A 26,579-nucleotide genomic window follows, 5' to 3' on the forward strand; every position below is an offset into this window, starting at 1 on the left:
TTCTGTGGATGTAGGTTTATGCAAAATCTTCTGTCTCTTCGTGTAACCCCAGACAGACTCGATGATGTTGAGATCAGGGCTCTGTGGTTAGTTTTCTAAGATGTTTGGAACAACCTCCCTGCCAAGTTCCTTCTTAAATGGTGTGCAAGTGTACCTAGAAGAATTTATGATGTTTAGAAGGTAAAGGGTGGTCATTTATGAGCCTAAAAGATAATTTTAACTTATTACATACTGAGATGCTGGCTAAGTTGTGAACTCTGATACTATCCAATTTGACAGAATAGTAGTATGTGAAATTCTGGGCACTCTGCTGCAAGAACCCATTGAAATATTTAAAATATTTGCAAATTTGATTCTGTTCTTACTTTATAATGAGTCACACAGTACATCCAACAAAGAAGTAAGAGAACCCCTAAAAAAACATGTAAGCACACATAACCACAGAAAAAAACTGGGGAAAAAAATCAAAGTACTAAAAACTGGCAAATTTTATTGAAAACATATTAAGAGTCCAAAATAAATAAAACGACAAACAAGAAAACCAGATTTATGCATTTATGTAAGCATCTGGATACATTATACCTATTTACATACGGAAATTAGACTGAGTTAAAATGTACTATTCAAAAAACAAAAATGGTCTAAAACAGCAATTCATCATGTGTAGAGATAGTAAAAAAGAAAAAAAAAGTAAAAGACACCTTGCTAAATGCATAAAATTGGGACTATCGATCGCAGATAGAGATAATATAAATATTAGCACTGCCCATGTTGAGATGCAAGAAATGGCATAGATGAACTTTGCTATTATACAAAAAATACTGGTAATTAACATAGCAATGTCTATCCGAGAAGGTAATTCAGATAATAAAACATCATGATTTAAATCAAATGCCAAAGATCGGAGAATAAAAATGCCTAATTATGAATAATAAGAAAAAATGAACTGACCAGTAATGCGGCTGTATGAATTGCACCATGTATGTAAATAGGTATGATTTACCTGGCCGCTTGCTGGATTTATTGTTCTAGTTTTGATTATTTTGGTCTCTTAAAAGGTTTGAAATAATATTTTCCATTTTTTATTCATTGGATCCTTTTTTCTCCATTTTTTTTCTGAGGTTATATGATCTTATTTTAGATGCATTGGAGCAATAAAATAGGATGCACATACGGTACTTTTTACAGGGTGATCAAACAAATTTCTGGTTAGCAATAGAAAAACAGAGGTGCTGTGTAGCAAAGGACATACGCTGATATTTCTAGAAGACAGTGGTGCTCGGTAGCAAAAACATCAGCAGATCTATCTAGAAGACAGAGGTTTGCTGTATCAGAGGTGTCCCTTACTACAGAGCACCACGGTCTTCTATCTACAAGTTCCAACCAGAAACTTGATTGATTCTTTTTACTGGGAACCTATCACCAAAGTTTTGACCATTAAACAAATACCATCATGCCGAAGTGCTTGTAAATATCTTGACAGATATGTCCTTGTTGGAATCACCCATTTTACAATGATGTACTCTGCTGGAGGGATGAGGCATCATGGTGTCCTGATCATGCTCGTCAACCTTGATTGACATGCCAACGGGCACAGCGAGTGCTGACTTTACAGACACGTCAACAAATGAGAAAATGGCTGTGATAACAGCAAGGACACTGAGGCACCGCAACACAGCAGCCCTGCCCAGATGACTCCGGGTATGCTATATAAATACAGCATACGTCACATTATATCTAGTGATGAGCGAATATACTCGTTACTCGAGTTTTCTTGAGCACGCTCGGGGGTCCTCAGAGTATTTTTTAGTGCTCGGAGATTTAGTTTTTCTTGCCGCAGCTGAATGATTTACATCTGTTAGCCAGCATAAGTACATGTGGGGGTTCCCTAGCAACCAGGCAACCCCCACATGTACTTATGCTGGCTAACAGATGTAAATCATTCAGCCGCGGCAAGAAAAACTAAATCTCCGAGCACTAAAAAATACTCGGAGGACCCCCAAGCGTGCTCGAGAAATCTCGAGTAACGAGTACCGTATTTTTGCTCATCACTAATTATATCTTCTTTTTTTCCCGGAGAGTAAACAGGTAATTTCGACAGTACCATATCTAAAAGGTATGCACAAGCACTCCAACATTATGATGTTGGTTTAGTGATCAAAACACTGGTGACAGGTTCTCTTTAAATGATCAAATTTTGCTTGGGAGAATCAACAGGACTTAACCAGTTGATAGTTTCCCCCAATGGGAAAGTAGGAGAAAGAGATCATCAACCATTTCCTATATAGATGAGACAGGTAATTTTCATAGCTTTTACAAAGAAAAATGTATCCCTATGACCAGCTGCAGAAACTACCAAGACGTTTGCATTTTTTTCAAGTGGGAAGAATGGGAAAAAAGCCAATTGAACCCAATCAGATTAAAGCATTTTTTTTGCTTAGGTCAGAGAAAATAAATAATCTGATTGTTTACTATAGGAAACAATGAATTTTTGCAAATTTTTTGTTAAAGTATTTTTATTACACTCAAAGGGAATCTGTCAGCAGGTTTTTGCTATGTAATCCGAAGACAGCAGGAGAAAGAGGCTGAAACGCAGAATTCAGGGATGTGTCATTTGTCAAAGTGCGTGCTGCTGTTTATTAACTGTAGACACAAAAGAGAATAGTAAAACCAAAAACACTCAGTTTGAAAAAATGTTGCAGTAATCCGCAAGTGCTAGTAAAAGATGTAAAAAACAGGGTATTTGGTTGATACGTTTTTTGCAAAAAATGTATACTAAGCTGCTCTACCAATCTTCACGGTATACCCTTATCAGAGCAGTCCTAACTAATGTATGCAATCCCTATCTGATGTATTTAAAAACCTGATCATCTGTATATAACCTGTGTGAACAGGGTTCAGAGAGGAAAAAATCCATGTGTGCATACAGGGTAGAACAGCTATTGTGCAGATAGCCCAAGAGGAGTGGTGGAACTCCCCAGTCTTGTAGACACAAGAGAACAATTATGGAAACAGGAACACATGATCAGGTTTTTAAATACATCAGATAGGGATTGCATACATTAGTTAGGACTGCTCTGATAAGGGTATACGGTGAAGATTGGTAGAGCAGCTTAGTATACATTTTTTGCAAAAAACGTATCAACCAAATACCCTGTTTTTTACATCTTTTACTAGCACTTGCGGATTACTACAACATTTTTTCAAACTGAGTGTTTTTGGTTTTACTATTCTCTTTTGTGTCTTCGGGTTTCTTGGTGGTGTGTGAACATGATCATACAGACTTGTTCACTGTGCAAGTAGCCCATGTGTTCCTGTTTCCATAATTGTTCTCTTGTGTCTACAAGACTGGGGAGTTCCACCACTCCTCTTGGGCTATCTGCACAATAGCTGTTCTACCCTGTATGCACACATGGATTTTTCCTCTCTGAACCCTGTTCACACAGGTTATATACAGATGATCAGGTTTTTAAATACATCAGATAGGGATTGCATACATTAGTTAGGACTGCTCTGATAAGGGTATACCGTGAAGATTGGTAGAGCAGCTTAGTATACATTTTTTGCAAAAAACGTATCAACCAAATACCCTGTTTTTTACATCTTTTACTAGCACTTGCGGATTACTGCAACATTTTTTCAAACTGAGTGTTTTTGGTTTTACTATTCTCTTTTGTGTCTTCGGGTTTCTTGGTGGTGTGTGAACATGATCATACAGACTTGTTCACTGTGCAAGTAGCCCATGTGTTCCTGTTTCCATAATTGTTCTCTTGTGTCTACAAGACTGGGGAGTTCCACCACTCCTCTTGGGCTATCTGCACAATAGCTGTTCTACCCTGTATGCACACATGGATTTTTCCTCTCTGAACCCTGTTCACACAGGTTATATACAGATGATCAGGTTTTTAAATACATCAGATAGGGATTGCATACATTAGTTAGGACTGCTCTGATAAGGGTATACCGTGAAGATTGGTAGAGCAGCTTAGTATACATTTTTTGCAAAAAACGTATCAACCAAATACCCTGTTTTTTACATCTTTTACTAGCACTTGCGGATTACTGCAACATTTTTTCAAACTGAGTGTTTTTGGTTTTACTATTCTCTTTTGTGTCTTCGGGTTTCTTGGTGGTGTGTGAACATGATCATACAGACTTGTTCACTGTGCAAGTAGCCCATGTGTTCCTGTTTCCATAATTGTTCTCTTGTGTCTACAAGACTGGGGAGTTCCACCACTCCTCTTGGGCTATCTGCACAATAGCTGTTCTACCCTGTATGCACACATGGATTTTTCCTCTCTGAACCCTGTTCACACAGGTTATATACAGATGATCAGGTTTTTAAATACATCAGATAGGGATTGCATACATTAGTTAGGACTGCTCTGATAAGGGTATACCGTGAAGATTGGTAGAGCAGCTTAGTATACATTTTTTGCAAAAAACGTATCAACCAAATACCCTGTTTTTTACATCTTTTACTAGCACTTGCGGATTACTGCAACATTTTTTCAAACTGAGTGTTTTTGGTTTTACTATTCTCTTTTGTGTCTTCGGGTTTCTTGGTGGTGTGTGAACGTGATCATACAGACTTGTTCACTGTGCAAGTAGCCCATGTGTTCCTGTTTCCATAATTGTTCTCTTGTGTCTACAAGACTGGGGAGTTCCACCACTCCTCTTGGGCTATCTGCACAATAGCTGTTCTACCCTGTATGCACACATGGATTTTTCCTCTCTGAACCCTGTTCACACAGGTTATATACAGATGATCAGGTTTTTAAATACATCAGATAGGGATTGCATACATTAGTTAGGACTGCTCTGATAAGGGTATACCGTGAAGATTGGTAGAGCAGCTTAGTATACATTTTTTGCAAAAAACGTATAAACCAAATACCCTGTTTTTTACATCTTTTACTAGCACTTGCGGATTACTGCAACATTTTTTCAAACTGAGTGTTTTTGGTTTTACTATTCTCTTTTGTGTCTTCGGGTTTCTTGGTGGTGTGTGAACATGATCATACAGACTTGTTCACTGTGCAAGTAGCCCATGTGTTCCTGTTTCCATAATTGTTCTCTTGTGTCTACAAGACTGGGGAGTTCCACCACTCCTCTTGGGCTATCTGCACAATAGCTGTTCTACCCTGTATGCACACATGGATTTTTCCTCTCTGAACCCTGTTCACACAGGTTATATACAGATGATCAGGTTTTTAAATACATCAGATAGGGATTGCATACATTAGTTAGGACTGCTCTGATAAGGGTATACCGTGAAGATTGGTAGAGCAGCTTAGTATACATTTTTTGCAAAAAACGTATCAACCAAATACCCTGTTTTTTACATCTTTTACTAGCACTTGCGGATTACTGCAACATTTTTTCAAACTGAGTGTTTTTGGTTTTACTATTCTCTTTTGTGTCTTCGGGTTTCTTGGTGGTGTGTGAACATGATCATACAGACTTGTTCACTGTGCAAGTAGCCCATGTGTTCCTGTTTCCATAATTGTTCTCTTGTGTCTACAAGACTGGGGAGTTCCACCACTCCTCTTGGGCTATCTGCACAATAGCTGTTCTACCCTGTATGCACACATGGATTTTTCCTCTCTGAACCCTGTTCACACAGGTTATATACAGATGATCAGGTTTTTAAATACATCAGATAGGGATTGCATACATTAGTTAGGACTGCTCTGATAAGGGTATACCGTGAAGATTGGTAGAGCAGCTTAGTATACATTTTTTGCAAAAAACGTATCAACCAAATACCCTGTTTTTTACATCTTTTACTAGCACTTGCGGATTACTGCAACATTTTTTCAAACTGAGTGTTTTTGGTTTTACTATTCTCTTTTGTGTCTTCGGGTTTCTTGGTGGTGTGTGAACATGATCATACAGACTTGTTCACTGTGCAAGTAGCCCATGTGTTCCTGTTTCCATAATTGTTCTCTTGTGTCTACAAGACTGGGGAGTTCCACCACTCCTCTTGGGCTATCTGCACAATAGCTGTTCTACCCTGTATGCACACATGGATTTTTCCTCTCTGAACCCTGTTCACACAGGTTATATACAGATGATCAGGTTTTTAAATACATCAGATAGGGATTGCATACATTAGTTAGGACTGCTCTGATAAGGGTATACCGTGAAGATTGGTAGAGCAGCTTAGTATACATTTTTTGCAAAAAACGTATCAACCAAATACCCTGTTTTTTACATCTTTTACTAGCACTTGCGGATTACTGCAACATTTTTTCAAACTGAGTGTTTTTGGTTTTACTATTCTCTTTTGTGTCTTCGGGTTTCTTGGTGGTGTGTGAACATGATCATACAGACTTGTTCACTGTGCAAGTAGCCCATGTGTTCCTGTTTATTAACTGTGAAGGATTTATCACTAAGAGATTAAAATTTCCGGACTACACTAATTCGGCAATGACTCCTCCCCCTGTGATAAGAACCTCACTGTTTATGGACTTTGTACACAGACAGCCTGTTGTGGGCGGGGTTAACTGTGGTGTGGGAGGGGCTAGCTTTCTCAGCACTGCCTTATTCTAAACCTAAAAGTTCGGATTGTGTCAGAACGGCTGCACCCAGTAACATAAGTGATGCATCGTTGGATTCCGCTACTCTTTGCCTACGTCACACTGCTCTCAGATGAAAGCAAAAACCGTCTGCAGATTCCTGTTAACCTAAGAGATTAATGTTCTTTAAATTTGCTAGCAAATTTAAAAAAAAATGCTAATTTTTAAAATGAATCAGGTTACACTGTATCAAGTAAAAAAAAAAACAAGCAAATTTCGATGCATCGGTAAAATGTAAAATAATTAATTTGTTTTGAATTAATGTTAGCATTGACTAGCTGAATTAAAAGGCCTTAAACACACGTGCCCAAAGGTCTACAAATTATAGGATGATGACCTACCTGGCACTGTCTATGCTGAGGCGTTAAAACCTCTGGCACTTTAAACATATTGCTTCATTTGCAGGCAGCATGCTATTAGGCAGGAGGAAATGAGCAGGTGGATTTATTTATTTTTTTTTATTTAGCATAAGTAATAATTTATTGATAAAACTATTTTGTCAACCTGTCGGGCCTCATATAGGTTAGATGAAAGTCAGCCAAACCAGCCAACTATCTGATGTGTATGGGGGCAAGAAGGATTGGGCAGATGGAATTTAATCGCCAATCTTTTTGTTTATAAAGGGGGTAAGCCGCAAATCTTTCTGGCAGTAGCTTTCTCTTTTCTCCCTGGGAGCCAAAAATACTGTTCATATGTATAGGGAGGTTGGGAGAGAGACGAACCTTAGGCCAACAGCTATCTCAAGTGCATAACCACCGTTACCTTATCAGTCCGGGGTAGCATCACTCATGTCTGACAGCTACCTCTATATCAGCGGCCATACAGACAAGGTTATTATGAAGTGTGCCCACCTTACCGACTTATTGGCCCAGAGTAAGCAGTAGTTTCACCTTATCCATTTGCTCATCTCCTACTGCTGATACGCCAGCATCCTCATTGTGACGGATCCTTTTTAAAACCCCTTACATACTCCTTGATTCTAGACTATGAAATTATTACTTAGAGAATGGATTCAGGGACAACTCTGTAACAAAAACCTGCATGTAACATATCAATCCAAATCAATTATTGCCAGTATGTCCGAATAAGACACTGCTGGGTGGATTCACACATGTGATGCACAGTTTAGCATTAGGTCTAGTTTCTTGATTTTATAGATGTACACTTTAGGGAGACAAACAAGACATATGATGTTTTATAAAGGACATGTTTTATCCTGATCTCCTAGAATGTATTCACTTTTCCCATGCTCTTAAAATAAGCAAAGGCAAACCAGTGTAAAGAACTAAAAGTGAAGGGCCCTTGGAGGATCACTGCATATGGTCTCTTGACTTTTCCAACACTACTTATACTTGTGCATTTTTAATAAAATTCATAATTAAAGATCCCCTTGAAATATCCACTTGCCATATATATGTTTTTTTTAAGAAAAATAAAACTTCCCAAGAGCCTAAGTCTATTCTAACTGCAAAAAACTAAATGGCCACTGACATAAAAATTGCAGTTTGGCTGATAGCCACCTTCTTCAACTTTTCTACTAAATTGTCCTTTCTGGCTTGGCTGAATATGATGTTGTTTTATTTGTTATAGATGGAGAGAGATAGGCAACCACTAGTTACATCAACAGGTGACAATGTCCAATCACTATTTTCCCTATTAGAGATTTTAGGAGGCAATTGGGGCATTCTGTTAGTTTGTTGGAGGCCATTATACTATCCTGTAAATGTTGGCACCCTTGCAATTGTTCCAGAAAATTAAGTATCTCTGCCAGAAAATTATTGCAATTACAGATGTTTTGTTATACACGTTTATTTCTTTTGTGTGTATTGGAACAACAGAAAAAAGGCAAATTGGATATAATTTCACCCAAAACCCCAAAAATGGGTTGGACAAAATTGTTGGTACCTTTCCAAAGCCGTGGGTAAAAAAACTTTGTTTCAAGCATGCGATGCTCGTTCAAATTCAAATTGGACATAATTTCACCCAAAAATGGGTTGGACAAAATTGTGGTCACCTTTCCAAAGCCGTGGGTAAAAAAAACTTTGTTTCAAGCATGCGATGCTCGTTCAAATTCACCTGTGACAAGTAACAGATGTGGGCAATATGAAAATCACGTCTCCTGACGAAGATCGGCGAAACGCGCGTTGAGTCGGCAGGCTGGGGTCTTGGTCTCACACCACATATAGGTAATATGAATATGCTTACTGAATAATTTACAGCGCAGTCTTACAATTTGTACTCTCTCTTGCCTAGCACTTTTTGCATCTTGCACTATTGCACTTTATATTTCATGGTTATTCTTGGATTTACTGGGCTAATTTCTAGGCCATTTATATTTGTGCTGTTTATTATAGCAAGCATATATTTTGCGTATGCACCTACTATATAACTATTTATGTACCTATTACCCTGATATCGTCTTTATTCTGATTGTGCAGACGCCATTACCTGTTATCATGTGGTGAATATGTACCTCCCCTATCCTGTTTAGTTAGCTTTACTTTGCTATACAATACTGGATTTTAGTGTTTAAATAAATTTATACTTTTCTTAAAAATACTCTATTGGGTTTCTTCTGATTGGAGTTTTCCTTTTTGTGTGGTACGGATTAATTGAATTGGAGATTTATGGTATATTCCCGGTGGAATTTTGTGTTTCTAATATGAAAATCATACCTGAAACCAGATAAAAAGGGTAGAAGTTGACTCAATCTTTGCATTATTTGTCTGTGTGTGCCACACTAAGAATGGAGAACAAAAAGAGAAGAGAACTGTCTGAAGACTTGAAATCCAAAATTGTTAAACAATATCTACAATCTCAAGGTTACAAATCCATCTCCAGAAATCTTGATGTTACTTTGTCCATGGTGTGCAACATAATCAAGATGTTTACCACCGATGGCATTGCAGCTAATCTCCCTGGATGTGGACCGCAGAGAAAAATTTATGAAAGTTTGCAACACAGGATAGTCCAGATGATGGATTAGCAGCATCATTCAAGTTCCAAAAAAATTCAAGCTGTCCTGCGGGCTCAGGGTGCATCAGTGTCACCCCATACTATCTATTGATATTTAACTGAAACCCATGAGGACTCACTCCACTGCTAACACAGAGATATAAAAAAGATAGACTGCAGTTTACCAAATGTACGTAAGCCAAAATCTGTCTGGGAAAGCATCTTATAGACAGAGGAGACCAAGCTAGAGCACATCAATCTACAGTTTACCAAAAACGAAATGAGGCCTACAATGAAAAGAACACAGTTCCTAAAATCAAATACGGTGGAAGATCAAAGATGTTTTGGAGACCTGTTGGTGCCTCTGGCACTGGGTGCTTTGACTATCATGAAATCTGAAGACTACCAAAGGATTTGGGGTCACAATGTATTGCTTAGTATGAGAAAGCTGGGTTTGGGTCATAGGTCATGGGTCTTCCAGCAGGACAATGACCCCAAACAAACTTCAAGAAACACCCAGAAATGTATGGAAACAAAGCGCTGGAGTGTTCTGAAGTGGCAGCAAGGATTCCGGTTCTAAATCCCATTGAACATCTGAAGCAGTTTGTAAAACAAGAGTAGTCCAAATTTCTAGTTGAAAGGTGTAAGAAGCTTGTTGTTTGTTATAGGAAGCGATTGATTGCAGTTATTTATTCCAAAGAGTGTGCAACCAAATATTAAGTTGAGGGTGCTAACAAATTTGTCCGGCCTATTTTTGAAGTTGTGTTTGCAATGATGGCCAATTAGCCTTTTTTATTTGTTTTTTTTTGTTTTTTTGTGTTGTTCCAATACACACAAAGAAAATAAACCTATATATTACAAAAACATTTGCAATTGCAATCATTTTCTGGGAAAAAAATACTTCATTTTTTGACACAATTTCAAGGGTGGTAACACTTTCGGCCATGACTGTATGTCCCATATCTGCATAAAGTTGTGAATCCAATATTTCATATTTTCTCAGATAAACAGTCACATATATCTGTAAATGCAACAAAACATACAAACAGAAAAAAGAAACAAGAAGAGATACACAGTTTAACTTATAGCTTTCTAATGGGCAGCCGCAGACTGCAATGAATGGAAAAGGACATGCTATAAAGAAGTAGGAAATAGCAGTTGCTGAAAAAAAAAAAGTTAACTAAGCAATACAAAAAACACAAACAAATGAAATAAAACAAGTTTTAGAGCATATATACAAAAATAGTTAGAATCGATTGAAATAGTAACTTAAATAAAAACCAAAAAAAAAAAATAAAACAGAGAGCTATACAGTTATCAGCAATGTGACTGGCAAACACGTCTATGATGGCAAAGGAAAACTAACATGAAGCAACAGCTTAGCAGCAAAGCATATTTGTATCATGGCAAAGTAACTTGCAGCCAGCTACTAAAAAAGGACAAGGTATCATCAACGGCCTTTTTGTGGCATACACAGGAACAGATTGCAGTCAGCTTAGCAGAAAGACAAAGCCAATAATAATGAGCACATGTAAGAATGGAACAGCCTTGATTATATACACTTAAGAGCTTGAACTGGGGGAAGCTACATGCAGATAACACAAAGGACACACCTTCCCCTGGTAAGGAAGGCAACAAAACAGCAGAGAAGTCACTCTCATGTTTTGCAATATTATTGTCATCGCTTATTTGGCAAACAACATGTTCTTCATGGGGTTGTGTCTCATCAGAGCCTGAATCTGTTTGGACCTCGCTTAGACCCACGATGGAGGACTCCGTAGGTTTGCTTTCTCCCCCCTGCGCTTCCTCCTCTTCTTTCTCAGGCAGAAGACCCTTAACTGTCTCTTCTTAAGGGATGGAAAAACAAGATGACACATAGAGAACAGACAAGAAATCGACAGGAAAAATATGCAGGTGACATCGCACTTCGTTAGTGAGATTCCAAAATGTGTGAATAGATTCTATAGGGACTCATTGAATGTAGCAACACTTGCCACTAAAGAGTCCATCAAGTATGGACATTATGACATACAAGTAAGGTAATATTGCTACAACTGGACCAATGAAACATTTATTCGAGCCAGAATAATATGATTTCTAGTTTAATGTCCTAAACGGACAAATATTTAACGTTATGATCTGTATTTAAAGTATAAGAATGCAATTCAGCACTGAGAAAACTCCAAAACTTAGTTGATCTTGCATGGTCCTGACTACCTTCCCTCGAAATAGACTTATGTTTGGTGCGTAGACTGAAATTCTACAGGTTTCACTACTAAAAGCTAAATTCGGCTAAAAAAAGTAGAGCGGTCCTACAAGCCTTTTACATGTTTCCCTAAATTCTGTAGATGCAAGCTGTACAGGATTTGTACGCAAGACGTTCTCTTGCTGCTAATGTTCTACACTAAACGAGCCGTGGTTCTGCAGTACTTCAATAGCCTTCTAAGTCCATACATCGTCCAATCCCATCTACCTGCTCACATGCTTATTCAGAAGAACAGCGTTGGAGCTATTGATGCCACGTATAAATTGGTACTTGGGATTTCGAGGTCCTATCATAACTCATGTTGGCTTACAAACTCTGATTTCTGCTCTTCTCATCACTTCAAAAGGATTTGGGTTAGGTTCATTTAATGCATGTTGTGATCTGAGCTTTGCTTTCATGGGTTTTTTGAGCACCCCAAAAGGTTTTTTTTTTTAAGTTTCAAAAATAACCTAGCAATAGGAAACGCAATAAAACACAAAAGCAAACAACAGTTAACTTGTTAAATTCCAATGCTATCATTATGATGTTCCAAGCTGGTCTTTGTCATCTTCGCTGCAGTAATGTCATACTGGTCATCCTTGAGTCTGATAAGGCCAACTATTTCTAACATGTACAGCTGAGCCTGCTGTGACTAGTGATTGTCTGCAGCGGTCAAATGGATGGATTATCACTGATGGACAAATAGGCAAAGACAAGTATGGAACACAAGTGTTTTTGGTGCTGAAACTGTAGGGGATTTACCAGTTTAATAGTGGTTATGTGTATTTTTTTATAATATTTCTGGAATCCTAGAAAACCTGTTAGAATTTTAAAAAATAATAATAAAAATTAAATACATTTGGCTACATAGAGACGATATTAGTTAAATTCAGGCCTATGATGCACCTACTGTACATTACTATTTTAAATGAATTGTTAATTAGAAGGATGGATCATTTACTTCTACTTCAAGGTGGAATCTTACATGCAAATGTACCTGATCTTCATTGTTTCATCTAATAAATAAAGATTTATGATCTGCAGCAGGTACAGCAATAAAAAGTGAAAAAGCAAGTATGGCTGGGCAGACATGTAACTGAGACGCACAGCCATTAATTGTTATTTGATGACATGACTTAGCTTGTCTAGGCATCAATTAAAGAATGTGACAGCACTCTTATATTTTACAAATCTAAAGGCATGATTGATCAAAACAAATGGTGAAAATTGTTTTGAAAAGTCACAAAAATGTTGCCACTCTTGGAGGTTTCACGCCAGTTTCTCCCAGCTCTGCCAAAATGGGCAGAACTGGGGCAAGATGGGGGCGTGAGTGTGACACCACAGCTTGTCTAATTCATGACGAGCCGGTGGCATTCTTTATGCCAGAAATCTTACCCCAGTCTCTTACTGGAATGAGGTTTGTGGCGAGGTGCATGGAGGCGTACGTCATTCGTCAGACGCTCCTGATTCTTTATGATGGATGCGCCAATTAATGATTCAGGAGCGCCTGATTTCAACACACTTATTCAAGACCAGAATGAAAATCGATGAAAATTTGATGAATCGTGGCCAAAGTGTTAGTAAATCTAATAAGAATAAAAGCTGATGTTTGCATATCAAGAAGAATAATCGTTTTCCTCCAATAAGGATTAGTTTGCTTGTTGTTATGTTTCTACAGGAATTCCCTTTACATAGTAATCAATTCAGTGTCCCCTAAAAGATTTAATATCGGATCATAAAACATTCAACCTCACGTCAACTAGGGATGCTCATTAAATGCAAGCAGGAAGCTTCTAGACTATCTATAATGCTAATTGTGAGATGAAAATTCCAGACAAGATCGTGTGATCATGGGAGACTTGTGACAACTATTTATAGTTATTTTTCTTAAAATAGTTAAATAGTATAAAGATATCTAATGACTGTATTAATAACTTAGAGGAGTTGTCTGATTAAAGAAAATGCATTTAATATATCATATTTGGGCATTTTGAGTTAATAGAGGGTTAATTCCATTTAGGGTCCTTTAGACAGGATGGGCTTCAAAGCAATCCCTCTCTTTGTATGACCCGCCACGTGTATATAGGAATTGTACAGCTCATTGATTTTAAAAAGAAATTTGTAATAAAACAATAAAACATTTGCTGTTGTGTCCCACCACAGACCTACTGATCACTGGTGGAAACCAGTAGCAGGACACCCTATGATCATCTTAACATTAGGGATCCCATCTAAGAACAGACTACACAGTAGACAACACCTTTATGTCTGCTTGCTCAGAAAACATGTTCTTTCCACTTAAATATTGCTTTACTAGACTTCTGCTTTAAACGCTCTAGCCCCAATTCATTAAGATTGTGGTATTTGGTATGCCAGTCTTAATATATAGAGCACTGGAATAATTGATTAAAAGGAGTGCACCTCTTATTAAACTTGGAGGATCTCTCAGCTGCCAGGTGATCTGATCCACTAGGGCTCCGTCCACTTTTCATAAAGGACTGACATAACAATGATAAAAGGTTGCAATGTGTTTTGCGCAACTTCGAGTTGCTCAATAATTATGTGGCACTTCAAGCTGCTTTATGCCAGAATTTTGGTGAAAACTGTTGATGAATTGGCTGCTATGTGTAGATAAAACCTTACTTTATTATTGGCTACTCTCAGTCTGGAAAGTAGAAATGAACATTATGTGATCAAAGAATATAATATATGCTTATGACAGAGACAGCCAATATTGTGTTACGATTTCCTCGTTTCTGTTAAAGTGGATGGTCCTTACTAAATACCTTCTCAACTTCAGGAAACGTATTACTAGGGAGCAGATCATTTTTTATAAACTGTGAAGATGACACTATTTTTCAGAAATCCTTGTCAGATTTCAATAATTTTGTACTCTGCAGGCAATCAAGTAGAACAAACTACATATTTTAACCACTGAAAAAACATTGCATCTGTAAATTATGGTGGACAATTGTTGAGACTAAATTGTTCAGTTGTTCTATGTTTTGGAGTTCAAAGGGTTGTCCAATGTTGGGACGTACACAAAAATAGGGAGATCCCACAGCAAAGGTCCGATTGAGGGCCCAAGGTGACTGACAGAGGTTCAGCATCATCTAACCACTTAGATGCCATTGTAACTTTTTACCTTGGCTTCTAAGGGTTTACATTGCTACTATCAGAGATAGCTCCAATCTCAGCATTTGTCAGCTAGCGTTTGCTGTGTCAAGCAGCCAGCACCTGCTTGGTATGGTACCGGCAAAGCGCTGGAGCCCACACCATCATACCATACAAATCCTGCTGACTTTCACCATACATATATGGTGGATGTCATGAGAAGCGTGCGGACACCAGACAGGGGGTAGGATTGCTTTGCACCGGGACCTCCTAGCTCACAGTTATAGCAGTCACATGGTCTGGCAACTTTCTTAGTATGCTGCTGGTCCCATGTCATATATTTGACCATATCCCCAGGATATGCTTTAAATTCCTGGTTGATTCTGGAATTACTATGGGACTTGCATCTATGTCAAGAACAGGACTTGGTCGCATGGCACCAGTAATGGAAACCAATATCGGTAAGATTTATAGCAACCCTTTTCAGAATGGCAAATGCCCAAAACATATATTTCTAAGGAGGTTTTCATAAAGGAAAAAATGTTTCAATACCAAAAATGTAATAAGATCTGGTTTCTCAGTTCAAATCTCCAGATAACATTTGACTTCTGCATCTGTTATTTTGCCTGAAAGATGGTTGTACTAACTCTTGTGCCAAACTGTTCCAATATGTTAATGGTTTGGAGATTTTTGAAGATCGCACTGTCGTAGGGAATAGACTACTTGAGTAAGGGAGTGTGTACGGCCTGTATATGTGTGATATACTGCATATGGCATCTGGAAAACATCACTTCTGTTTTCTAAGTTGCTTATATGTGGTGGTGACAAATACTTATAGGTGACTGTCATGTAAGGAAAAATAATTGAGAAATGAGACATTTGACGTTAGAGTCATGTTAATCAATTTAGCATGTTCATTTTCCTGCATGAGAATTAGTCAAGACACCATCAATGTATGAATGGATATGGTTGATATTAATAAGGTAGACAAAGATTAAAAAAAAGAAGAAAATATCATCATGCGTTCAGGCCCTGGTTCTCCTAAATTTTGCCCAGTTCTTCTGAGCATTTTTTCCCTTTTACGCTCTGTACTGTTACTCATATACTTTTCTAATTTCCAGATTCACAGGTCGCTAATGTGACGACATGGCCTTACCTTCCTCCACTGTTCCCATCTGTTCTGAAGCTGGTGATGGAGGAGGAGAAGGAGGAAGATTAGTTGTATCTTCTGCAGCTAGAATGGAAAAGTAAATAAATAATGGTCAGTAGAATAAAAAAATAAAAAAACACTGAATATAAAACCTATAGAAGAGATCTATAATCAATATGTACAGTTAAGAACAAACATCATGAAGATTTGATTGCTCCCTAAAAAGAAGTTTCTCCTAAAATCATGAAATCAACATCATTACTTATTGATCCTCATTTTATCTTCTTCATCTTTCAAGTTACCGAGAAATCTATTCCACTTTAGTTTCTATTTGAACAAAAATGTCTTCATTTTACTGGGAAAACGGGATGACGACTGATAAGGCTGTGGAAGCAGGATATCAAAAAGTCTAATGATTTTTTTTTTTATTTAGAAGAACTACTCTCTACGTTCCACCAATATTTGGCCATGCAGACAATGTCTTTTCTGTTTTCTGACTTCATATAATACAGAAAACAGTTGAGCCAGCATGATGAACAATGCAGTATTATTGTCACTGTCAATTAGTGGAGATTTGTAAATGGAGATGCATTTTCTGGGTTCCCTTACACAGCTCTGTATAACAGAACATTTTGAGTATAAATTATCCAGCAGAAGTGTTATCCATCTGTTTGTAAGTATGCAGCTAAGCAAGCCTCAACTTTGAAATATACACAAAGGCGCTACGGATCTGTCAACAGCAATAGGTGGTTGGAATAGCAAAAAAGCTTAATTATGCAAAAATAGATGAACTAAAGAAGAATTTGTACATTGATGGTTTGTTAAACACAATTCATTAAATAATGTAGGTGCTCTAGTCCAAATAATTTCCCTTTGAACAGTTTTCTACCATATATTGGTTTTGTCAATTACGACAAGTAATAACATTATTATAGCTGTTCATAGCAAAAGATGCAGCTCTTGCTTTGCCAAGAACCATTTTAGAGACAGTCATCTGCAACTTGCTTACGCGACTGACTGTGCGGTCCTTAGTCATAACATGGCGACCTAACTAATGACCACAAAGACAGAAATATATGAGCAAATTTCAGGTGGATGCTCACGGAATAAAGACTTATGGGAAAAGCAACTGATGGATCTTGTTTCTTTCTTTCTTTCTTTATATCTCAGCTTATAACTAAGATGTTCTTTTCCATGCACTGGTATTTTATCTTGCCACTTTATTACTACACATAAAAAGGAAAAAATATAAAAGATACTGAATTAATCAAGAAAATTACAAAATAATTTCCCAATTACATTTTTTCCAAATGAACACACTACTATCAGCAGTGGTGTAACGTGGACATGATGCAACAGGGAAGGTTCTTCTTCTAACAAAATTGCCAGCATACTCTATGTGACTGTGAAAAGAAGACTCGGTCACTCAAATTAGGTGAGCATAACCTTTATATTTTTGTGCTGTATGGTACAATGGAAGGAATATTTAATTTTGCAGTGGGCCCTCTTAGGATAAATATGATGGCCATCAATCTCCCTAATTCCTTCTTTCCTAAGATCAAACAACTTATTTCTAAATATATTTGGAAATATTAAAAATCAAGATCACCATGTAGACTTCTCACCCAACTAAAACCACATGGAAACATTGGTCTTCCATATATCTATATTTACTACAAACAATCCACTTAAGTAGATGGTTGAAACTCGCTAACTCTTCAAAACAGAACAACAAATCAGACAGAATTTCTACTATTAGATAAAAACACTTATTGATATACTGTATCTGGACGAACTCCCTCCTGTCATCTCCATATGCTGGGATAGCATTACTTGTACTACCTCTCTATCAAAAGAGTTATTAAAAAATGTTTCATTCTTTCAAATTATCCCTCAGCATTACCCCCCATTTCTACCATCCCATATCTTTTAGATCGAAAGTATTCTAACATATAATTTATGGTCCTATTTGCTGAATAAGAACATTTCCCAACTCTTACCCAATAAAATTGTTATGGTAGATTCCAGGCCAAAAGAGGCTACAAGTTGCCCATGTAATTTCCTAAATGAATCTCATATTATTACTCTCTTTAAAACAAAATTCCCGACAACTAGAGAATGGTCCTGGCTTGACCTACATTTAAGACTTACCTTTCCTATCCCCAGAGGGATCTCAAAGATATCCAATTACTTAATCTTCCCAATGAATCCTTATAAGCCGAATTTTCTGATCTCTTGGGAAAAAGAGTTAAAGAGGTTGTCTTGTCCAAATTGATAAATCTGCATTCACTCTGTGTGACTGGAGACTTATGGATCCCCACAGCAGACACACTCTGCGCTGCATGGATTCACCAGTTTCTGAGCCAGGACCGGAGGGTATGTATGCACTATGCAGACTCCCAGCCACAGCCTCTCGAGTGGGAACGGCCTCCCTCCATACACTTGTATAGAGCAAGGCAGCACACTGACTATTGAAGCGGTGTCCAGTTGGCATGGCCAACTAGAGGGCACGGCCTCACTCGATATAAGTGAATGGTGTGAGGCTGCTCCCACTGGACAGGCTCTGGCCGGGAGTATGTGTCACGGATCCCTTTTCCGTGGTGTCACTTATTCGTCACGTGCACACGTGACTTGGGGTTGTGCCTGCAAGGGTTAATCTATCTCCCCACTCTCAGTCCAGCATTCAACCTCTGTCCTATGCTGTAATGGGAACATAAATCACACACCGACCCAGGCCACACACCCGCTCATACACGCTGCCACCACTCACCGAATACACGGGCGATGAGTCCCAGAACTAACAATACTAATAAAAATATGTCTATCACTAATAAGGCTCACACACCTTAGGCTATGGATTCTTTTAGAACATTCAAGGTTCAACTTGTTAAAGTTTTATACTTTAATAACAAAAGGGTCAGTGCTTACAATAAGAAAAGGTATACAAATATGATAATAAAAAGACATACAATTTATGCAAAGCAGTGTCAAAATAAACAGGAGAAACTTACAGAGATTATCTAACTGGTAGTTGCTTTCTGCTCCCTGAGGGTAGGACGAATGTAGATTGGATCACACCAGCTTCTTAGGCTGCCCCCATCATGTGAACACAATTCTCTGTCTGCAGCCTAAATTTATAACTTTGGTCTGAGGTCAGGTTTCTAGACCGGCCCCTGAGGTTAATATAATTGCGGTCTGTTTGATTGGGCACGGCCGCTCTACTAATGAATATATATTATTTTCCTCTGGAGACACTTGTGAGATGGTTCCCAGGAATAGCTACCTAAGGCAGCAATTAGCGTCTCCCCTCCAAGCACTAGGGGGTGTCAAGTGTTCCTTTCTTCTTGGCCTTAGCCAGACCTCCTGGTGAGATATGGAGACAATTTCTACTAGTCCTAAGGAAGTACCTATTAACAGCTAGGTGCGACTTGCCTTCAGGACAGATGTTACATTATCACTAGTCACACATATAACCCTAGACATATGTCATTACACACATATAGATATATATACACATATTTCACCACAGTATGTATAACACATACATACCCACCGGTCCCGGCTCAGAAACCGGTGAATCCCAGCAGCGCACAGTGCTATTCTATCTAACTCACATGGCTTCTCCAGACATATACTTTTACAAGAAAAGTCCTATAAAATATCATCCCTTCTGGTATAGAACCCCTAAATTCCTACACCAAATAGATTTAACAGAATCAAATTTATGCTGGAAATGTGGTACCCACAAAGGAATGCTTTCTCATATATTGCGATTCTGTTCTAAAAAAAAACATTTGGGGCAGAGGCAGAGTTGACATTTCGAGATCTAGGCCTAATTAGACATATTTTAACACATCAGAAATCTTACTATCTCACCTTTCTAAATACCTTAAACCTAAAATACATGATTACTAGCATTTTTGTTTGAAGCTGCAAAATCGCTCCGCATTAGAAACAATCAACACCCCCTACTCACTCAGATTGGATAACTAAAATACACTTGAAACACCGTCTTGAAGAGCTCTGTAGCTGGGAATCTCGGGAACATCAACAGTTTCTCAAAATATGGAAACCGTGAGCTAAGAAAGCCTTAGACGTGCTACCAAAAAACATGGATCCCATATAGCACCCACCCTAAAATACCTTCCCCACACACTGATGCTCTCTATTCCTATATTCCCTTCCACCAGATGGTCTTTTTTCTGCCTTCTATAACATAATCTTCTCATAATTTTGTCCCACCTCAGTCAACCGCATTGATATGGACATTCCTATCATTACAAATATTTGTTACTTGTTCATTGTACTTAGGCACAACCACTCATGTTGATCTATTAGGCCTTGTTTATACTACCACTTTTTTTTAACATTTTTACATAACATGTTTATTATGTAAGTTGTTTAATAAATAAAGAATTCTTTAAAAAATGGTTCTGGTTTGGGTCCATTTTTCTGCATTTGGGTCAGGATGGCTTGCCATGTTTGATGGAACAATGAATTCTGATTTTTTATCAACTTCTAATGGTGAATGTCAGGTCACTTGTCCATGTGCTGAATCTCAAGAGAATGTGGGCCACGGGGTGAGACAGCAACCCAAAAGCACACAAGTCATTCAACAAAAGAAGTTAATGAAGACTATTAAAACTAGATAAAGTATTTAGAATGTTCAGGTCAAACTCCTGACGATAGGAATGTTGTAGAAGGACCTGAAAATCCACCAACATAGAGTAGAAGTCATTTTATGAGGAGAAATACTCCAAAATTCCTCCAAGCTGATGTGCAGGACTAACTCTACAACTACCGGACATGTTTAGATGCAGTAACTGAAAGCAAAGGTTCACATACTTTGGCAACTCACAGATATTAGATATTGTATAACTTTCTTCAATAAAAAATAAAAAAGTGTAATATTTTTGACTCCTTTGTTTCATTTGGATCTACTTTTGGTTCTTGTTTGAAAATCAGAAGTAGCTTTAGATCAAATTGCTGAAGACCAATGGTCATGTTTTCAGGATTTCCTTAGCATTTCACAGGTGATGGAATTATTGTCAAGGCATCAGAAAATGTATAGAAGAAAATATTTCAGCTCACCCATTAGGAGAAAATGTCACAGGTTCTCTCAATTGTGCAATGCTAAGGAAATCTTGAAAACATGATGGGTTGAGAGCCACGAGGAACTGGAGTTTGGGGAACACTACTGTGGACAAATGGAATATTCTGAAGGGTTCACAAACTTTCAAGCACCACTGTAATAATACATCATTAATAAAATCCTTTGTCATTGCAATGGCACACTAAATCTAAAAAGAACAACATCATCCTAAGTTCAGGATAACGTAAGTAATACAAAATATTTGAGGATGGCTTCTGCTCTGTATAATGCGGCAACATTTTCATCCAGTCTTCATGGTCCATATCTATAAATATTACTGTTTCTCTGATTCTGCCCCACAGGCGATCGCATAACAAGCTAATATTATTCACTCAATGGCCTTTCAAAATACACTGACTTACTATTACCATTTTTCAGCTTTTCCTCCTATAGAGAAAAATACTTAAAAAGCCATTTTCTCTGTGTGTGCCACTCCATGATCACTTGCATTTAATGCCAGCTAATTTTGCCACTGAGTGGCAGTAAAGCTGCCCTTCAAAGGATTTCTCATAAAATCTGCTTAAACAAATTCCCAAAAGGAAATCTGCTATTGAACACATTTCAATTAATCAGAACAGCAATTCTACTGAGAAAAATAATAACGAAGACAAAATATTAAAGTAGTCAAAGAAACAAGACACAACAGGCTCATGGATATGATTATGCTAACCTCCTCTGAACCTATTTAGTGAATGTATATAAACAATAAGATCACGTGGAGTTTAAGGTTTTATACTGTATATATATATATATATATATATATATATATATATATATATACACACACACAGCTCTCAGCTCTGGCAAAAATTAAGAGACCACCACATCAAAACCCTGTCATGGGCAGCACAGTCTCCAGACCTGAACCCCATTGATAACCTCTGGAATGTAATCAGGAGGATGATGGATAGTCACAAGCCATCAAACAAAGAACTGCTTACATTTTTGCGCCAGAAGCAGTGTGAAAGACTGGTGGAAAGCATGCCAAGACACATGAAAACTGTGATTAAAAATCATGGTTATTCCACAAAATATTGATTTCTGAAGTCTTCCTGGGTTAAAATATTAGTACTGTTGTAAATGATTATGAACTTGTTTTCTTTGCATTATTGTAGGTCTGAAAGCACTGTAGTTTTTTTTTAATTTTGACCATTTCTCCTTTTCAGAAAAAAAATACAAAATGTATTGCTTGGAAATTCGGAGACACATCCTAGATATCCCACATCCTAGATATCACTGAATGAAATATTCCAGTTGTAAATCTTTATTCATTACATAGTTGAATGTGCTGAGAACAATAAAACTAAATATGATCAACGTAAATCACAACTAATATCCCACGGAGGTCTGGAGTTGGAATGATGCTCAAAATCAAAGTGGAAAATGAAGTTACAGGCTGATCCAACTTCAGTGGAAATGCCTCAAGACAAGGAAATGATGCTCAGTAAGATGTGGGTGGCCTCCACATGTCTGTTTGACCTCCCCACAATGCCTGGGCATGCTCCTGATGAGGCGATGGATGGTTTCCTGAGGGATCTCCTCCCAGACCTGGACCAAAGCATCCGCCAACTGCTGGACAGTCTGTGGTGCAACAGTTGGTTGATGGTGCGAGACATGATGTCCCAGATGTGTTCAATCGGATTCAGGTCTGGGGCCAGTCCATAGCTTCAATGCCTTCATCTTGCAGGAACAGACATACTCCAGCCACATGAGGTCTGGCATTGTCCTGCATTAGGAGGAACCCAGGGCCAACCTCACCAGCATATGGTCTAACAAGGGGTCTGAGGATCTCATCTCGGTAACTAACGGCAGTCAGGCTACTTCTGGCGAGCACATAAAGGGCTGTCCGGCCCTCCAAAGAAATGCCATCCCACACCATTACTGAACCACTGCCAAACCGGTCATGATGAAGGATGTTGCAGGCAGCAGATCACTCTCCATGGCGTCTCCAGACTCTGTCACGTCTGTCACATGTGCTCAGTGTGAACCTTCTTTCATCTGTAAAGAGCACAGGGAGCCAGTGGTGAATTTGGCCATCCTGGTGTTCTGTGGCAAATGCCAAGTGTCCTGCACGATGTTGGGCTGTGAGCACAACCCCCATCTGTGGACGTCGGGCACTAAGACCATCCTCATGGAGTCGGTTTCTAACCGTTTGTGCAGACACATGCACATTTGTGGCCTGCTGGAGGTCATTTTGCAGGACTCTGGCAGTGCTCCTCCTGTTCCTCATTGCACAAAGCCTGAGGTAGTGGTCCTACTGCTGGGTTGTTGCCCTCCTACAGGGTTTTGGGAAGGCTGTATCTCATGGTATGTATTTTTTCAGAGTTTTTTCTATGTGAGCTGTTTTTTGATATTAGTAGTAGGACCCGCAATATTATGAGGACCCTTGACATTGGGTCGCGGGCTTACTTTATTTTGGCCAAAATATTAAACCAATACATCATATAGTGCATGTGTTTATCATATGCATACATTTTTTTGCACTATATCATATCCTTTTTTGCAGGATGTGGCCAGGCCTCTTTGTGTTGGTTAGGTTTTTCTGGGGCGTCTGTCACTGTGTGCTGCATATTATAGTGCTGGGCAGCCCGCCTGTTAATACAAGGGGCGTCATTAATAGGTTGCATACCAGACACTGTGCACCACACTTATCAGTGTGACTGGCGTCCTATGTGAGTTATATCAATGTGCATTTTTTCTACTAGGCAGCCAACCCCTGCAATGTTTGTTTGGTGTGGGGGTGGCTGTTTTTATCAAGTAGTTTGCACCTGTGCCGCTCCTAGCCTTTATCAGTGGAGGCTTTCTGCATCCTGCTAAGTGTGCATTTGTCATCAGACAGGATTTTGGGAAGGCCGTATCTCATGGTATGTATTTTTCTCGGTTGTTGCCCTCCTACAAGCCCCTCCATGTCTCCTGGTGTACTGGCCTGTCTCCTGGTAGCGCCTCCAGCCTCTGGACACTACACTGACAGACACAGCAAACGTTCTTGCCACAGCTCACATTGATGTGCCATCCTGGATGAGCTGCACTACCTGAGCCACTTGTGTGGGTTGTAGAGTCCGTCTCATGCTACCACGAGTGTGAAAGCACAACCAACATTCAAAAGTGACCAAAACATCAGCCAGAAAGCATTGGTACTGAGATGTGGTCTGTGGTCCCCATCTGCAGAACCACTCCTTTATTGAGTGTGTCTTGATAATTGCCAACAATTTCCATCTGTTGTCTATTCCATTTGCACAACAGCATGGGAAATTGATTGTCAAACAGTGTTGCTTCCTAAGTTTGACTGTGTAGGAAGTGTTGCTTCCTAAGTGGACAGTTTGACTTCACAGAAGTTTGATTTACTTGGAGTTATATTCTGTTGTGTAAGTGTTCCCTTTGTTTTTTTGAGTGAGCAGTGTATATATATAATTTTTGTAATTACTAATATATATATATATATACATACATTGTATGTATGTATGTATATATATATATATATATATATATATATATATATACACACACATTAGTAATTACAAAAATTCCATTATTGAATAGAAAATTAGTATGTTCTGTACAAAGTGAAAAAAAACCAAGGAGACAGATAAAGAACACTGTTAAATTGTGTGCATATATATAAATGTCAAGTCATATCCACTGGGCATAAGTGGAGTCTCCAACAGTGGTGACACAATGGTCAAAAGATGTATCTACAGTTTACATCATATAATTATACTAGCAAGTAAAAGGAGAAACCATCCATTAATACAGTCAGCTAAGTTTGTTACCCGAAAAAGTAGAGTCTACTAATTTTGCAACACAATAAAACGTAAAATAATTTACAACGATAGAACCTCATAAATAGATAGTACAGGAAAGAGACATTATAGAGCATTCACAGTGCAACCTGGGATCCCGTAAGTAGTCTGGAGCACCGGAAGCTCCATTGGTATTTGGGAAAAAGCTCCATAAATGACCTATTGCTTAGTTGCTTGTTCAGACCCAGCAACTATTCTGGATTCCTTGTATTTCACCTGTATTGAGTTTCTGCCTCCGAGCTCTCCCTGGCATCTGTACAAGCAGAACTTTCCTTTACAGTTAAGACTAGCTATATACATTAGACTAATGGTGGATGTACAGCTAATGTGGAGGACAAAAAAACAATTGGGCATATTGAATTTACATTTTCGATCCTTTTATTCTCAAGGGTGGTTAAGTTTCTGACATACTATTCTCATGTCCTCATTCTGAACACATGCACATTGTGTGACTGTGTATGTGGTAGGAGGAATAGTGTATGGCCACCCTCAGATGACTATCTGATGACAGAACGCCTTCAAAGCAAAAAATAGACAGTATGTTGAAGAAGTTGGAATCATATATGTTATGGCCAGCACTGTGGCTCAGTGGTCAGTACTGCAGCTTTGCAAAACTCGGGGTCTAGGATACAAATCCCACCAAAAACAACAACTGCAAGGAGGTTGTATGTTCTCCCCGTGTTTGGGTGGGGTTCCTTAAGTATTTTGGTTTCCTCATACCCCAAAGACATACGGATAGTGAATTTAGATTGAACAATGAGTAGAGCGATGATAATATCTGTAAAGTTTTGCATAAAAGAGCAAAAAAGTATAAACATAAATATAGAATGATATCTCAATGAGTAAAGTTAAGGCTTTCAATTTTATACAGTATAATTTATACCGGTAGATGCAGAATTTTAATCAAACATTTTAGCAGAAAGGGAATTAATAAAAAAAAACTTGCGTTAGTTATGTAATCCTAATCCCATAGAGATTAATTAGGAAGAGAATGAATAACTCTAGCTTCAGAATATCAGGTAGCCTTTATTCTGGCTAACATGAACAGATTGGCGTTTTAGACAGAGATGCCCAATCTTGAGAGACACCTCCAAATTTGACAAGTGATTTTTAGCCATATGGAATATTAAAATGAAAAAAAAAAAAGTCTATAAAACATATGACCAATGTGATGTGGTGTAAGCTGCCAGTGATACACTTTTGATTCTAATACCAAGTTCTAGTAATCCTTTCTTTTTGCCTGAAATAGATGCAAAATAGTTTGTGAAGTTGCCAACAGTTGAGAAGCCACAAGCAGGATGGCTACGAGCCATATGGGGCTTCTGAGCGACTGGCTGGAGAACATGGCGTTACGACATACTCAATGGGCAATGTCGTCACAGAACCCAAGGAACTTTACATACTTTATGGATAATGGAAGAAATAAGAAATATGTTTATTTTCAGTAAATCAAGCTTTGGCCAATATGCAACTAAGATCATGAGATCTGGGATAGAGGGGAACACAATTAGAATGGATCCCATTTTGCTGTAATCAGCGCTATGATACTGTTGTCATTTCTTGTGTTGAGAAGTCCACCACT

General features: G+C 38.3%; 1 protein-coding gene across 40 annotated transcripts in view; it reads right to left on the bottom strand.

Moving 5' to 3' along the window:
* The window catches only part of MAP2 (microtubule associated protein 2), a 323,896-nt gene that overhangs the window by 35,624 nt on the left and 261,693 nt on the right, over positions 1–26,579 (bottom strand). For 23 of the 40 annotated variants that reach the window (XM_069733503.1, XM_069733495.1, XM_069733502.1 and 20 more), the window contains one exon: positions 16,052–16,129. In XM_069733503.1, the coding sequence (XP_069589604.1) occupies positions 16,052–16,129 (78 nt within the window). Of the gene's footprint in view, positions 1–11,149; positions 11,384–16,051; positions 16,130–26,579 lie in introns of all 40 variants that reach the window. The other 17 variants (XM_069733482.1, XM_069733469.1, XM_069733480.1 and 14 more) reach the window with 1 other exon arrangement.

Source organism: Ranitomeya imitator, chromosome 7, assembly GCF_032444005.1.
Source record: "Ranitomeya imitator isolate aRanImi1 chromosome 7, aRanImi1.pri, whole genome shotgun sequence".
In the NCBI taxonomy this organism is placed as follows: Eukaryota; Metazoa; Chordata; class Amphibia; order Anura; family Dendrobatidae; genus Ranitomeya; species Ranitomeya imitator.